Source organism: Octopus bimaculoides, chromosome 4 (genome assembly GCF_046866305.1).
Source record: "Octopus bimaculoides isolate indiv1 chromosome 4, ASM4686630v1, whole genome shotgun sequence".
NCBI classification, from domain to species: domain Eukaryota; kingdom Metazoa; phylum Mollusca; class Cephalopoda; order Octopoda; family Octopodidae; genus Octopus; species Octopus bimaculoides.
In genome coordinates, this window is record NC_142931.1 from 19715541 (window position 1) to 19731929 (window position 16389).

A 16389-nucleotide genomic window follows, 5' to 3' on the forward strand; every position below is an offset into this window, starting at 1 on the left:
CAAACACCTTTTAAGTAAAAGGAATATAGTGGAGCCAAGTATTTCACCAGCAACCTAAGGCACTGGTGGACTGGATAAATAAATTACTTTCCATTTCCTGTCAAAGTTGATTTTTCTTAACTTACATCGTAAATGTTCTGCTGGTGCTGCAATATCTATTTCTTTTGCCCTTAACATCAATCTATCTCAATATTTGCTTACAAAAAACTTATAGGAAACCATTCAACTTATTCTGTCTGTGACACTTTGACAAAAATATACTGAGTTACTTTTTCGTAAATGGATGTGTTTTCTTTGTGAAAAATTATCATCTTTGGAAAAAAAGAAACTTAGTAAAGTTTTGAAATAGTACAACATAATGTATCAAAACGCTAATATATTATTCATGAAAGGAAGATGTCCAACATTTTTGATGTGGTTTATCTAACCATTTTTCAACCTCATTCTTTATTCCACTTTACATTTCTTCATGTACAGGTTTTAATGAATGACTCTACAGTTTGGGAGCATTCCATTTAAATCCTAAATATTTTGTATAGCTGTATATTTTGTATAGCTGCATAACTGTATTCAACAGAATCTGTTTTACTTTGAAAGCATCAGTGAAATTTTTATCCCAATTCTTTATCTTCCAATCTCAAAGATGTTGTATGGTTAAATATCTAATTGGAAATTGGGGAGAAAAATTACATAACCATGACCAGAGGCAGACTGGCCAGGTGGTCAGGTTGCCAGCTTTCCCAATGGCAAGTGGGCCCCTGTGCCATTAGAATCCATATATGGGGGCCATGTTAATATCTAAGGAGCCCATCCCCTCAAGTTTCAGAATTTTTTATTCACTCCTGGAAGAATGCATTAATTATTTCAGCCTGGCTATGTTTGTAGAGTTGAAAAGAATATTTTTAATAAAAAAAAAAATTAAATGATAGCATTGTAGTTGCAGTTCTTAGTCTTCTGGCAACCAGTATTTTTAGATACAGTCCGCTAATGGTCATGACTGCATGGTTAATCCAAAGCAAGCAGTAGCTTGGTTTGGGTTCAGTTCCACTGCACAGTGGGTAACATTCTTTTATTATAGTCCCAGGTCAACAAAATGCTTTGTGAATGAACTTGGTAAGCAGAAACTGTGACAAAGTCCATTGCGTGTAGGCATGCATATATGTGTGAGTGTGTGTAGGTGTATGTGCATGTGTGTGTGTGTGTCTGTGTGTGGTGTAGGTTTATGTATATATGTGTGTGTGTATCTGCATGCTTTTGTATCCATCTCTCCAGCACTCGACACACAATATTGGTTTGTTTATGTCCCTGTAACTAAATGCTTCATTACAAAGAGACTGATAGAATAAGCACCAGACTTAAATAATAAGTACTTTGTTTGATTTATTAGGTTAAACACCTCAAGGCAGTGCTCCAGCATGGCCAGAGTCCAATGACTGAAACAAGTAGAAAAATAATAGAATAAATGAGTAAAAGAAAAAGGAACAAATAAATACCTTGTGTTCTTCAAGTTGCTGATAGAGTAGGTCAGGATCAAGATCTTCAATGAAACCAGAATCCAACAATTTCTCAGCGCCGGTCACCCAATCTGTGACTTGTTTTAGAGACAACTCAAACTGATTCCGGTTAGCTTTGGCTTCAGCAAGGTATTTCTCTTTTATCTTTGCAGCATCCTAGGAATAATAACACTTTCATTATATACAGCTCTTTAATAGTATATAATAGTTAATTATGAGAATTGATGGGGGTTGGGGGCAGATATTAACGAATCTACAGACATTGGGAATCCCAGAGGGGTTGACAGGGGGCTGAGACCTCTGGTGATTTGTTGATTGAAAAGATGTGTCAAGCTAAGTAAAAAGCGTGGTTGCCCTTGCATAACAGGCTCATCTCCTGCAACCCTCCCTAGCTGAGCAGCCCTAATCATATGAGTTCATAGGTGCTGGTGCCATGTAAAAAGCACCCAATACACTCTATAAAGTGGTTGGCATTAGGAAGGGCATCCAGTTGTAGAAACCATGCCAAAACAGACAGGGAGCCTGAACAGCCCTTCAGCTGATCAGCTCCTGTCAAACAACCCAACCCATGCCAACATGGAAAACAGATGTTAAATGATGATGATGATGATGCAGGTATGGCTGTGTGGTTAAGAAGCTTGCTTCGCAACCATGTGCTTCTAGGTTCAGTTCCACTATGTGGCACCTTGGGCAAGTGTCTTCTACCATGGCCCTGGACCAACCAATGCATTGTTAGTGAATTTGGTTGATGGAAACTGTGTGGAAGTCTCTTGTATAATGTATGCATATGTATCCCCACCACCACCACTCGACAACTTGTGCTGGTTTGTTTCCATCCCTATAACTTAGTAGTCTAGCAAAAGGGACTGATAGAATAAGTCCAAGACTTAATAAGTACTGGGGTCAGTACTTATTATTATTGTTGTTACTGTTGCTATGATTGCTGATGTTGATATTATTATTATTATTATTATTATTATTATTATTATTATTATTATTATTATTATTATTATTAATTCATTTCATATCCTTATTCTTCTATATTTATATTATTCCACAGTGACACCATAATTTAATAATACTCATCAATTTATCCAATAATCTCCACACCTTTCTGTACAATATTGAACTAATCTTCTTTCCTTCCATCTGGCCATTCATAATTGTCTTCTTCTATGAGACACAACACAGAACTGAGGATGGCATTTAAGTCTTTGACAGTTCAACCTTATGGTCACTATACTAGCACTCTAATGACTCGGTCAGCTGTCATTGTCTAATACTAATGAAAGATAATAAACACAATGCATAATACTGTTAATTATTTCATATTTATGGTAGCTGTAACAGTTATTGCTGCTGTTTAACCCCAGGCTAGTCTTTATTGAGTATTCATATAATTGAGATAATCCAACCAATTCTTATTTGAAAACTATATCTTGAACTCATAAACCAATATATCTATCCTCTCTTTATTATTTTTAAAGATAACACAATGATGTTTTGAAGGAGACTTGGCTATTGTTTCTATGAGCAGCCATGTAAAAATCTTCCTTATTGGTGTGTCAGTTGTTATTTAGCCCAGTTCAGCCTGAATGAGTAGATCTATAATTGAATGAGTCTCCCTCATAATGCATCGTTTTTTTATTTGGTCATTTTTTTTACAAGTAGAGCAATGATTTTAAGATGATAAGCTGTGATTTCTGGGAAATTTAGTACTATTTCTAGCAAGTCAAGCAACTGCAGAAGCCCCTTCTCATTTGTAGCTCATTGTTCATAATGGTATATTGAGCTCTAGGTCATGTTATTCAGAACATGTATCTAAGACATTATTTATCCAACATGTTCTTCATTTTTTAAACAACATTAGGGAATAATATGAGAGTTGACTGCTATATCTAGCACATTACATGACCACATACAGGTTCCCTTGTGTTAAGTACATGATAGTAGAGTTAATACTCACTTATTTCTTACCTAGATGGCACAGATAACAATAAATGGTGAGGAAGACGAAGAAGAAAATTTAAGTAAAGAAAGGAAGGGAGGGAGTAAAAGAGAAGTTTTAAGAGTTTCTAAAATAGTATTTATTACTTACCAGAATCTTCACTTCAAGTTCTTCAATCAATACCAATTGTTGTTTTAGGTCGCTGTCAACAGATGGAGTATCATGCTCTTTGGAAAGGACTTTTTTCTTAACCATGGCAATACGATCTAGAGATTCTTGAGTGGCTTGCTAGTATGGTAGGTAAATAGGAGATAAAATATTTTTACTCAAACATAATACACATATATATTACATATATACATACATGATATACATATACTTTAAATGTATTTAGATATATATATATATACTATATCATTTATATATATATAACAGCACCAAACAGTGATTAGAAATAAACAAACTTAAGGTTTGTTAAAATATGTTTATGATATATTTTAACTTCTAAAAGCAAATTCTCTGCAGTTACCACGGGGAAAAAATTCTCTCTTATGGTAAAGATATTTCAACTGACCTAAAGTTCATTTATATATATGTATGTACACACACACACACACACACAATGTAGGTCTGTAAGTCCTGATTGAGCAGAAAATCAGTGTTTCCAATGCAGTACTCAACTTGAACTCCTGGATATCTACACTCACATTAGAATTTTGAGAGAAAGTTTTTGAGTCCACTATTTCAGGAAATTGAGGTACATTATTGATAAGAGCGGTGAGTTAGTCTTATGAAAAGTAACATATTACACAATTAAGAAGATGCAGAATGAATTTGGCACATCTCTATTATTAGTTGTAATTGTTTTGGTACCATTCTGTTTCTAATGCCCTTACATATAAATGATTTCATATGAAAATATAACAGCTCACATTTTGATTCCAGTCTGATGAAGTGCCCCTCCAATATAATCAACTGTAATTTTTCACATGAAATCATCTACATGCAATGGCATTAGAAATGGAATAGAACTGGAACAACTACAAAATCATTCTTTGTCTTCTGAATTGTATGAAAACAAGAACTTGTTCCAACCATTTCCCTTGTACTTTAAGTCCCAACTAACATACTGAGGCAACATTCTCCCTCCCTTGGTTTGTTGACTTGTAAGTTATTAAATGACCTCACTGGTGCCAATGGCATGAAAAAGCACCCAGTACACACTGAAAAGCAGTTGGCATTAGGAAGAGCATCCAGCTGTAGCAACCTTGCCAAAGCAGACAGGGACGTATGATGCAGTCCTTGACTCATTGAATCCTTGTCAAACCATCCAACCCATGTCAACATGGAACATGGACATAAAATGAAGATGATTATGATGGTGATGATTATGATCATTGTACAAAAAAATGACAGTAAAATAAAAATAAAAAATAGTTTAAACTTACCTGATATTTTTGACTAATAGAGTCAATCTTACTTTCAGTCAAATGTAGAGGTTCAGGAGAAGACAAAAATACATATTTCTGCTCCAACCAAACTATTGTTTCCTTTAAAGAGTTGCTCAGTTCCTTTTCATTCATTTCTTTCATCTGGCACTCTTGAATCTTTTGGTCTATATTTCTTTTGCTGGTGTTTATATCAGACTGGACAATTCTGAGTTGTGAAGTCAAAGAATTTTCATTGTTATTTGGTAGATCTAAGTCTATTTGGTTTGCTTTCTCTGCCATAGCACCAAGACCTTTTTCACATGTCTGTAGCTCATTGTAAACAACCTGAATTGGGAGAAGCCGCAAGGAAGAAAATCCTATTATATATATATATAGTACACATGTTTCATTATAAACACAGTTATGTTCAAGTTTTATCTATTTCATATTAGAGTGATCATATTTTTCTATGAGAATTTTACAATTGGTATGAAACAGTAGTCCTAAGCAGGCTGAGTGCAGATATGAACAGCATATGGGAACCGGTATTAAGGAAGGATAGGAGAATATTAAATTTATAAGCCCTAAAATTCACTCCAGAATTGTCCACGGGCATATGGCGGGCTACTAACCCCAAGATTCTGAGTTTGATTCCAGGCAGTGACCTGAACAATAACAATAATAATAATAATAATAATAATAACATCAAAAAATACTTTCGGAATGAGAACCCAGGTTCGAAATTTCCCCAAGACACCTGATGAAGGCTGGAGGGTATATCAGCCGAAACGTTGTGTTAACAACAAACAAGATGAGGACAAATATCCATCAATTGTAAATAATGTAAATGACGAAACAGTAGTGTTTTCAAATCCATATCTGATATTTCTAAACCCACAGTACTGAATATATTTGGAATTTGTGTTGTTTTTTTCTTATACACTGAACTTATAGAGTATTGACCAATTGACCAAAGGATTGAGGATTTATGTTCCATACTAGTGCTGTTTGTGTTGTTTTGTTATGATTTATCATAAGTTAGTTTGTGAAGAAATGCATTGCCCACGACCTTTGCAGACCATATACTCAGACTGGTGAGATTGGAGCAGATGATGGCAAGTCCAAGCATTTGCAGGAAAAAAACATGAACAGGGAAAATATCTGGTTGTGACATTTGAAATGGAGTAAACTGAAAAAGATACTTGAGCCCAGATGGTGGTATGAAACAGGGTTGTGTGTTAGACACAACCATTAGCAAATAGATTAAATATTCTATTACCAAGTCCACTTGACAGTATGTAAGTAGTGTGAAGGAGGAATATTATATACCTTTAGAGACAACATGGCAATGTATAACACATCCATATTTTGTTAGTTTGAAATGTTGAGCACAAAATTCTCTTGTTTGTTTACTTTACAACAGAATTATGAAAAGATGTTTAATTTGTCATAGTTTATATAATGAAAACTGATATCAATATTGACTGTAAAGACTGTGATTTGTTATAGCCAGCTTGTTAATGGTAAATGTTCTGTTGGAGCATCACGAAAGTGATATAAAGTCACTCTGAAGCAAAATATGAACTCGTGTCTGTCATATGAGTGAAACTGTGGCATCCTTCACAAATTCAGTGGCTGATCATGGAAGCTAGAGAACTCTCTCTATTAAGGAAACTGAACTCTTTGAACAAACTCATATTGAAGTCCTTATAGGGAAATGGAGGAGGAGGAGGAAGAGGAGGGCACAAACAGAGCTAAATTGATCATATTACCCAATAACATTTATTTTTCATTTTATTTTTATAATTTGGATTGTATATTCTTCTTTGATTTTAAAAATATTATTATTATTATTATCACTGTTATTATTATTTTGCCTGTTTACTATAACTATCAATATTGCAAATGTCATAAGTGTATTTGGTGAATTCCTGGTTCTTGACAAATTTCTTCACTGGTAAGTGTAGCTGAATTATAAAAATCTATAAAACTTTTATAAAATAGAGTCTGAATAAACTGGTGATGGTTCATGCTGGCAAAAATTATACAAAGAGAGTGTATATGCTTTTGGGGAGAAGAGGAAAATGATATATTGCTCTAATGTATTGCACTGATCCTTTGTCTGAAAAAAATACATTATTTTTTCCCACTCAGTTTTGAAATGTCAAATTCCCTTTTCCCCTGTAGCATTGAACTTATCCAAACTGGTGAACTTCTCTGTTCAAGACTTCTTTGCAACCTGATCAAAGCTGCTCTCAGTTTGCCAGTAAGTGATGATGGCCAGGTTGAAAATAAAAACGTGATAGCATTTGGAGTTTGTTACAATAGTTCTTAAAAGAAAATGCTCCAAGAACATTGCTTTCAGTCATGTCTTCATGCTCAAGTGAAGAATGAATAAAGTGCTAAGGAGAAAAACCTGAAGATATACTGAGTTCAGAATAACAGTTGTAGTCTCTTTTATGTGTGCATTAGGCTTCTTTGAAAGATATTATTCATTTTCCCTTTGAAAAGAAAGAACCTTTTATTCTGATCTATGAAATATCAGAAAGAAATTTTTACAATCTATCTTGCAATATTGTAAACTTTTTATTGAAAATTCTTTCAAAATATGACTATTAACATTTGTGATACCAACCTGCCTGAGACACTGCCTGGTCTTATGATACAAACTTCTTGCTTAAAGTGATATACATTACACCCTTCTGCCAAAATTTCATGTAAGTTCTTATTTCAAATACTAACTTAATACTTTTTTTCTAATTTTGGCATGAGGCTAGCAATTTGTGGGGGAAGGGAAGTTGATTTCTTCAACACCATTGATTAACTGGTACTTATTTTATTGACCCCCACAAGAATGAAAGATAAAGTTGACCTTGATGGAATTTGAACTCAGAACATAAAGAACCAGGAAAAATTTTGTCTGGCATGCTGAAAATTTTTTCAGCTCACCATCTTAAACAACAGTTTCAGCCTTTATTTAATATTCAGATTATTTTGTCAAATGTAATACTTATTTATTCATAATGTTTTGAATAAATCATGCATTGTCTTGTAGCTTCAAGATTTTAATAATGTGAGTGTTTATTTTTAGAATGACATTGTAAGGTAAGTGTGAGAGGCTGGATCTGGCTGGTTTGAACATAAAATAGGTAGAATATTTGGGCTGGATATGGCTGATTTAAATATTAAAAGTTTAATAATGGTTTCAAATTTTGGAACAAGGCCAGCAATTTTGGGGGAGGGTAAGTCAATTACATTGACCCCAGTGTCCAACTGGCGCTTATTTTATTAACCCAGGTGGCATTTGAACTCAGAATGCAAAGCCGGAAGGAATGCCGCTAAGCATTTTGTCCAACGTGGTAACGATTTTGCCAGCTCACCACCTTAAAGCAGTTGCATGGTGATAGTTATTTTACTGAATTTCAAAATTGAAACAAAAACAGTGTTTCAGTACATTTTAACATAAAAATGGTAAAAGAAAGAAAGAACAAAAAACAGCGACAAACCTTATATTTATTCACTTTTTCAGTAGTTGGGATGTTTAGAGCTGAGACTTCATCAACTTTCAGACTAGAATCTCTAAATGAAGTTTCCAAGCTAGCAAATTCTGTATGATATTGTTTTCGTAGAGCCACAGCAACCTTTAAACGGTTGAGTAACTGAGTTATGTGTTCATTTAACAATGAGTACTTTGTTAGAATCTGTTGTATGTTAGTCGCACTTGTAGACTGACCAGTGGTGTTGAATTTTTTAACATACTCAGTCAATTTTTCTACAATATGATTATAACTCTCCATTTCTAGGCTCAGTTCCTATATCAGACAAAAAGGAAAATATTTAAGTGAAAGACAATATAAATATTTAACTAAACAAAACCTTATGAAAAATGTTTAGAAAATGGGAGAAGAGTGTGTGCTGTGAGATCCTCGTTCTTTCAAATGAAGTGGGCTTGCCAAATTATTTTTTTCTCTTTGTGGCTCACAAAATAATTTCAATTTTGTAGATTTAATTAAGGTGCGAGTGTGGTGGTGTGATCAAGAAGTTTGCTTTCCAACCATGTGGTCTTGGGTTCTGTCCCACTGCATGGAACCTTGGGCAAGTATCTTCCACTATAGCCCTGTGCTGACCAAAGCCTTATGAATGGATTAGGCAGAAGGAAACCAAAAGAATCTTGTAATGTATGTATGTATGTATGTACACATGTGTGTGTGTGTTTGTGTGCATTTGTGTGTACCTGTGTCTTGTCATGGCTTTAACCAAACTTCATTGGGCCAGGTAGTAATTACCTAAACATACAAAAAGGGAGGAATTCTTTTGTGACTTGAAGTGCTTTTCACCATAGGTCTTCTCAATCAAAGCTGACCGACCAAACAACAACAACAGCCACTATGCCACCACCACCACCACCACCACCACCACCACCACCACCACCACCACCACTCTTCTTTAAGGTCAACTTTATCATCTTGACCAGAAACTCTGAACTCAGGAGATCTACAGATTTCCTGTCAAACAAAATAACAAAAAGTAAAAAAAAAAAAGGAAAAGAGAATTGTGTCTTATTTAGTCCATAGCTTTAGTTTCATATTTTATTCATTGGCTAATGAAATCATTATGGAGGAAAGACAGAGCTTGAGGGAAAACATTGTACAGGAATATACTTCTAAATTTAACAGCCCAAGATAAGCTAATGATAGAAAATTTAGTATTGCTGAACTATATAAGGTAAAATTATGTGAATGACTGCAGAATGTATTCCTGTCAATAACATTTAAAGAATCAGTCTTCTTACTGGACACAGGCATGGCTGTGTGGTTAAGAAGTTTGCTTTGCAACTGCATGGTTCTGGGTTCAATCTCACTGCTTGCTACCTGGATTAGCTAATGCTTTCTGAGAGGAATATGGGAGGTAGAAACTGTGCAAAGCCCATATATGTATATATATATATATATATATATATATATATATATATATATATATATATATATATATATATATATACATATATATATTGGGAATCCCTGTAATCTACAATTCCATTCTTCACAAATTGCTATATAAAATAAATAATTGATAAATATATGAAAGTTAATAGATAAATATCAAGGAAACCAGAATATCTTACATTTTAAGAATGAATAACCCTTGATATATTTGTTCTGTAAAGAGTTACAGGCACTCTTTTGTTGTTCTTACTGTTGAAAATGTAGTGAGCCAGTGACAGGCCAACTGGAAACTTGTAATCTATAATGCTATTGTTCACAAATTGCTACATAAAATAAATAAATATCATCATAATGATTTCATGCCCATGTTCCTTGTTTGCATGAGTTGGATGGTTCAATAGGATCCAGTGGACCCAAGGACTGCATCATGTGCTACTGTCTGTTTCTGCATGGTTTCTACACCTGGATACCGTTCTTAAATGCCAACCACTTTACAACATGCTGTGGGTGCTTTTTGCATGCCAACCAGCAGTAATGAGGATGTCATGCACTTTGTAAGACTACAATCTTTGAATAAGGAGGAGGAATTTTAATCTAGATGAATATGTGGTAGAGAGGGGTAAAGTATGAGAGAAAGGGCTGAAGCAGAACAGGATTCTTGTTGTAGTGGAGTAACATGATAACTCCCATTTTAGAAGAGAGGGTGTAGTGGGAGAGTTTGAAAATGATAAAAAAAAGTGGTGATGAGGTATCAGAGTAGACCTTCATGGTATGAAGTGGGTAGGAATGAATTTGGGCAGGGGTACCAGGAGCGAGTGGGTGGAATAGGGGATGTCTGATAGTGTGGAGAGGTGGGTGGGTGGCAGAACAGACATAATTATACACTTAAATAAATAATGATTAAAACAGAAATATACAAAATAATTTTTGCTTTTTACCTTGTAATGTAGTAAAAGTTTCTCAGCTTCCTCCACAGAACTTCCAATTGGAGTAACAAGAGATGTTTGATTCTCGATCGATTCTAAGCATATTGATAGACTTTGAACATTGGAATCAATTTCATCATGTTGACTCAGAGATTCCTGGAGCACCTTCAAAGAGTTAGACACTTCTTCGGAAACACTGAAAACAAAAACACATTATAGATCAATCACTATTGAATTTTAAATAATCAATCAATATCTATTATTTTATTGGTTTCAGTAATTAAACTACAACCATACTGGGCACTGGCTTCAAAGATTTTTCATGTTTCTAATCTGTTTTATTGACACACCCACCTCCCTAGTACTTATTTCTGCCTGGTACTTATTTTGTCAATCTCTGTTTATTGAATCTCTAAGTTACACTCTGACATAAAGAGATACAACTAGTCACATTGGTTAACACAAATTGACACCCATACATATGTATATACACACATACATTAATGACAAACTGGATGTTATCCACATGGGTGGGTAAATAATTTCTTTTGATAGAATTAAATAGCTTGATATCATAGTTTTCATGTGAATACACTTGCATTGAAACCTCTGGTATTGGACAATTGAATGTCACACACACACACACACACACACACAATGGCCTCCAATGCAGTTTCCATCCATCAAACTCTGTTCACAAAGAACTAATTGATCTGAGGCCACCATAGGAGAAACTTGCCCAAGTTATTGTGCAATGAGATTGATCCCAGAACCCTATACTGAGAAGCAAACTTCTTAACCATGAGGCTAAAGTCTGCACCTATATTCAACACACCTATATTTATATGCACCTATATTTATATGTTATATCATGTTGATCATTAGCTACATAAATGAAAGAAAATGTCTATTCTGAGAGTTGAAAGTTATTGCATATTTAGTTCCTGGAAAATATCACACCCCTTTTCTTTTCCTTTTTTTTTTTTTTGTTATAACTTGAATAATAGAAAGATACAATTTTGTTTTAGAAATTTGTACTCAGTGTATATTAGAACAGTTTGAAGTTTTAGAACTTATCTTTTAAGTCTTCTACAATGATATATGAGTTTGACATCTGTTCCTGGTGTTGCTTTGAAATTCAGAATAGCTGACAGAACTTAAAATTTGCTCAACAGTAAGATCACTTTAAAAAGATGGTCACTTTTTTTTTCTGTTATATACTTTATATTTTTTCACTACTTTATAATTCATGACTGACAGAACTTCCATGTGACAACTAAGTTCCATTTAGTTGTCATATGGAGAGATGCTAATAAAATAAAAAAAGTGATTGCGTTTACAACTATTTTCCCAATGCTAATATAAGCTGGACAGATCTATGTGACTTCCTCTCATCACTTGGCTACACCATCAGTTCTCATTCTATAAAAAGTCACATTTTTTCCTAGTTTTCTTTGGAATGTTTTCTCAAATCATCAATTAACAATATTTTCAAACACAATGTTATAAACAATGAGGAAGCTGCTTTGTGGTCACTTAACTTACAAAAAACTGTAACCAAATTCACTCCAAACCATATCTTAAAACTGAACCAAGGAAGGGCAATATTATCCAATATGTCACAAGAAACTGACTCAACCCAAATAAAAATATATTATATATATACACAATCTGTAAAGTAGTTAGGGTTAAGAAGGGCTTCCAGCAATAGAAACTATGCTGAAGCAGACAATTTGTTAGTTCCCATCAAAGCATTCAACCTAAGCGAGCATGAAAAACAGATGTTAAATGCTGCTGCTGATGTCAATGAGATATTCACACACACATGCACGTGGTTTTAGATTCAATCCTACTGCATGGCACCTTGAATAAGTGTCTTCTAGCATGGGCTCTGGCCCAACCAAAGCCTTGCGAGCAGGTAACGTAGACAGAAATTGAAAGAAGTGCATTGTATATATGTGTGTGTGTGTGGGTGTGTGTAGATAACAAAATGATATATATATTTCATTATATGTATGTAAAGTACAACCCACTAAGTAGCCAAGAAATAACCTGGAACATCTGATGGGAGCTAAAAATGCACCATCAGAAGGAACCAGCCTTGGCATTTTGCTCAGAGAAATTCAGTATCTGCCTGGATATTATATCCCTCTTCTTACTATACATATATATACATACATATACATACATACATATATATATATACACACACAAATATCTGGCTTGTGCGGGTGGCACATAAAAGACACCATTTCGAGCGTGGCCGTTGCCAGTATCGCCTGACTGGCCTTTGTGCAGGTGACACGTAAAAGCACCTACTACACTCTCTGAGTGGTTGGCGTTAGGAAGGGCATCCAGCTGTAGAAACTCTGCCAAATTTAGATTGGAGCCTGGTGTTGCCATCCGGTTTCACCAGTCCTCAGTCAAGTCGTCCAACCCATGCTAGCATGGAAAGCGGACGTTAAACGATGATGATGATGATATATGTATATATATATATATAAATAAATACATATACATACATATATATATATATATATATATATATATATATATATATATATATATATATATATGAATCAGTCAGTAGTTCATATATCTGAAAAGAAGCACACTCTAAAACATTAGAGAAATGATATTTGGAAAGTTGTTTGTTATGGCCAGTCAGAGAGTCACATCTCTAGGGATGAGTTACCTATACAGCAAAGTGATTTACTGGTGTCAAATCAATGATCACTCTCTGATCAGCCATAACAGACAACCTATATATATGTGTGTGTGTGTGTGTGTGTGTGTGTGTGTATGTATCTACATATAAATGTATGTATGTATCTATGTATAAATATATATGTCCATACCTGGTTGTTTTACTGTTTAAGTCTTTGATTTGTTCTTGTATAGTTTGGCTATCAGTTGCAGACAGATGTGGTTGCATTGCAGTAGAGATAGTTTCTGTGTCAGACAGAAGAACAATGTTTTCTTCGCATGTTTGATTCAATTCCTGAAAAGAGAAGTTAGTCCTTTCATTTAAGATTCTCTAAAAAGAAATTGTGTGGGGGGAAAAAAAAACAAAAAAAGAAACATATCTTTTACTTGATTAACTCAACAAGTTATAATATTTTTTCATAAATAATGTTAACCAACAAGCAAGAAAGGAGCAAAATATTTGCAAAGATCTGTTAGCTTACCTGATATTCTTCAACTTGCTTTCGAAGAACTGATGTGGCACAATCGGTGTGGATAGGATTTGAAGATTTCATTTTTGTAGTTTTGTACCATTTCTTAAGTTGTTCACAATTTGACTCATATTTACAAAGATGGTTAAAGAACAACTCCACATCACTAAGGTATGTTGTAATTTGCTGTTTAAGTGAATTATAACGAGTCTCCAAACCTGGAATAGAGAAAAAACTTAAGGTGACAATTTAATTCATATTATTACGAACTAGCTGTGTGGTTAAGAAGTTCACTTCCCAGACAAGTGGTATTGGATTCAGTTTCACTAGATGGCATGAGACCTTAAGCAAGTGCAACTGAACACTCTGCTATACCCTGTGTCAATCAAAGCCTTGTGTGTGTGTGGATCTGAAAGAAACATGTCTTATATATATCTATATATCCTTATCTAAATCTATCTGTCTGTCTACCTATCTATGTATGTATAGTATCTATGTATGTATGGTATCTTTCTATATATCAATAGAGTATCACACAAAATATTTTGTGGTATTTGTTCCAACTCTTTATTTTCGAAATCCTAACCCTAACCCTAACCCTAACCCTAACCCTAACCCTAACCCTAACCCTAACCCTAACCCTCAAAAAAAAAATACCAATCTATTCCTGTGGATTGGCACAATTATAAGAATGATGAATTATATGGCTGGTGGTGGTCTGATGGTATTTCTCCTGGCTTTTTACATTCTGCATTCAAATCCTACCATGACTCATTCGGTGGCAGATTGAATTAATACCACCACCTGGCTCCTCGGTTGCCTATAGCAATGTCCCCTTCATTACAAGCATTGTAACTGTCTTTAGTTTGAGGATAACTTCCTTTCTCACTCCTTCCCATCAGTTTTGGAGGCTCTGTATGGTACCATACTCTGTATGGTATCACTGTCTTCTCTTCTAAGAAAAACAATATCTTTATTTAACCCTTTATCATTTAAACTGGCCATATCTGGCCCTAACATTCTATCTGTTTTATATTCAAAGTGACCAGATCCAGCCTCTCACACCTACCCTACAATGTCATTCTAAAAGTAAACAATAACATTATTGAAATCTCAAAGCTACAAGATAATGCATGATTAATTCAAAGCAATACCAATAAATAAGCAATACAATAGATAGAGAAACCTGAATGCTTAAGAGTTAATGAGCCTTTCTTTATAAACATGTTAAAATCATTATAATTCAGAATTAAAATTTTAGCCACTAGTAATATGACAGTGAAGGTGCACAGCTCAGTGGTTAGGGTATTTGGCTTATGATTGTAAGGTCATGAGTTCAATACCTAGCAGTGCATCATGTCTTTGAGTAAGACACTTTATTTCACATTGTTTTAGTCAACACAGCTGGCAGAAATGAGTAGTACCTGTATTTCAAAAGGCCAGCCTTCTTACATTCTGTGCTATGCTGAATGTCCATGCGAGTGTGTGGAGTACTCAACCATTTTCACATTAATTTCACAAGCAGGTCGTTCTATTGATCGGATCAAATGGAACGCTTGTTGTTTGTAACTGTCAGAGTGCCAGTCAATACAACACTGAATCCTCCATGATCATGGCAGGTGAGCAAGTATCTCATGGAGTTGGGAACTGGCTAGGAGATGGCTTAGAAGGTCAACTGGAGTGACCTGAGCAAAAACCAAACAAAAGGTGGATACATGCTTGACCTGACCCAACCAATATATAAACACAATTTACTCACCTGATAATTTATGCTGTAGCTCTGCCTGAGATTCAAGACAACATTGGTTACTTATGGTATTTCCTGTTTTTAAGACTGATGCCAAGGGAACTTCATATTTTTCTATTTCCACTTTAAGTTTCTAAAACAAAAAAAAACAAAAAAAAAAAACATAGTGATCAACTCTACCAACTTGAAATTTTGAAGAAATATGGAGAAAAGAAGTTGATTAATCCTTTAGCATTTAAACAGACCATATTCAGCCCTAATTTTCTGTCAGTTTTGTGTTCAAATCAGCCAATTCTGGCCTCGCACACCTACCCTACAATATGAAGCTGACATAAGCAATCACATCTTCGAATAACAAAGTTACAAGATAACACATGATTTAATTCAAACCTATGTGAATAAAGAGGCATACATTTGACAGAGTAATCTGAATACTAAGGGGTCAACAAACAAAATGTTAACCCTTTCATTATCATATTTCTAAAGAAATACATTCTGTCCATTTCAATTCATTTTGAAAATAATGAAGACTTGAGTAAAATTTATCATTGTTTAGGGTGGTGTTTAGAACATAACATGAAATTCTGATGGAAGTCTTTAATTTTTGTCACTTTAAAACAGGAAGTTTGTTTCAAAGCACCAGGGGTAGTCTCAGGAGGGTCAGTATCAAAAGAGTTAAAATTATCAAGATAACTTAAATGT

The 16389-nt window shown here is 34.5% G+C and overlaps 1 protein-coding gene across 9 annotated transcripts in view; it reads right to left on the reverse strand.

Annotated features, from left to right (window-relative positions):
- Window positions 1-16389, reverse strand: part of LOC106881484 (muscle-specific protein 300 kDa) — an 815448-nt gene that overhangs the window by 226188 nt on the left and 572871 nt on the right. For all 9 annotated transcript variants that reach the window (XM_089350452.1, XM_014931925.3, XM_089350453.1 and 6 more), the window contains 8 exons: window positions 15700-15820; window positions 13953-14158; window positions 13623-13765; window positions 10777-10960; window positions 8399-8704; window positions 4911-5237; window positions 3613-3750; window positions 1494-1670 (listed from right to left, as the gene is read on the reverse strand). In XM_089350452.1, the coding sequence (XP_089206578.1) occupies window positions 1494-1670; window positions 3613-3750; window positions 4911-5237; window positions 8399-8704; window positions 10777-10960; window positions 13623-13765; window positions 13953-14158; window positions 15700-15820 (1602 nt within the window). The remainder of the gene's footprint in view (window positions 1-1493; window positions 1671-3612; window positions 3751-4910; window positions 5238-8398; window positions 8705-10776; window positions 10961-13622; window positions 13766-13952; window positions 14159-15699; window positions 15821-16389) is intronic.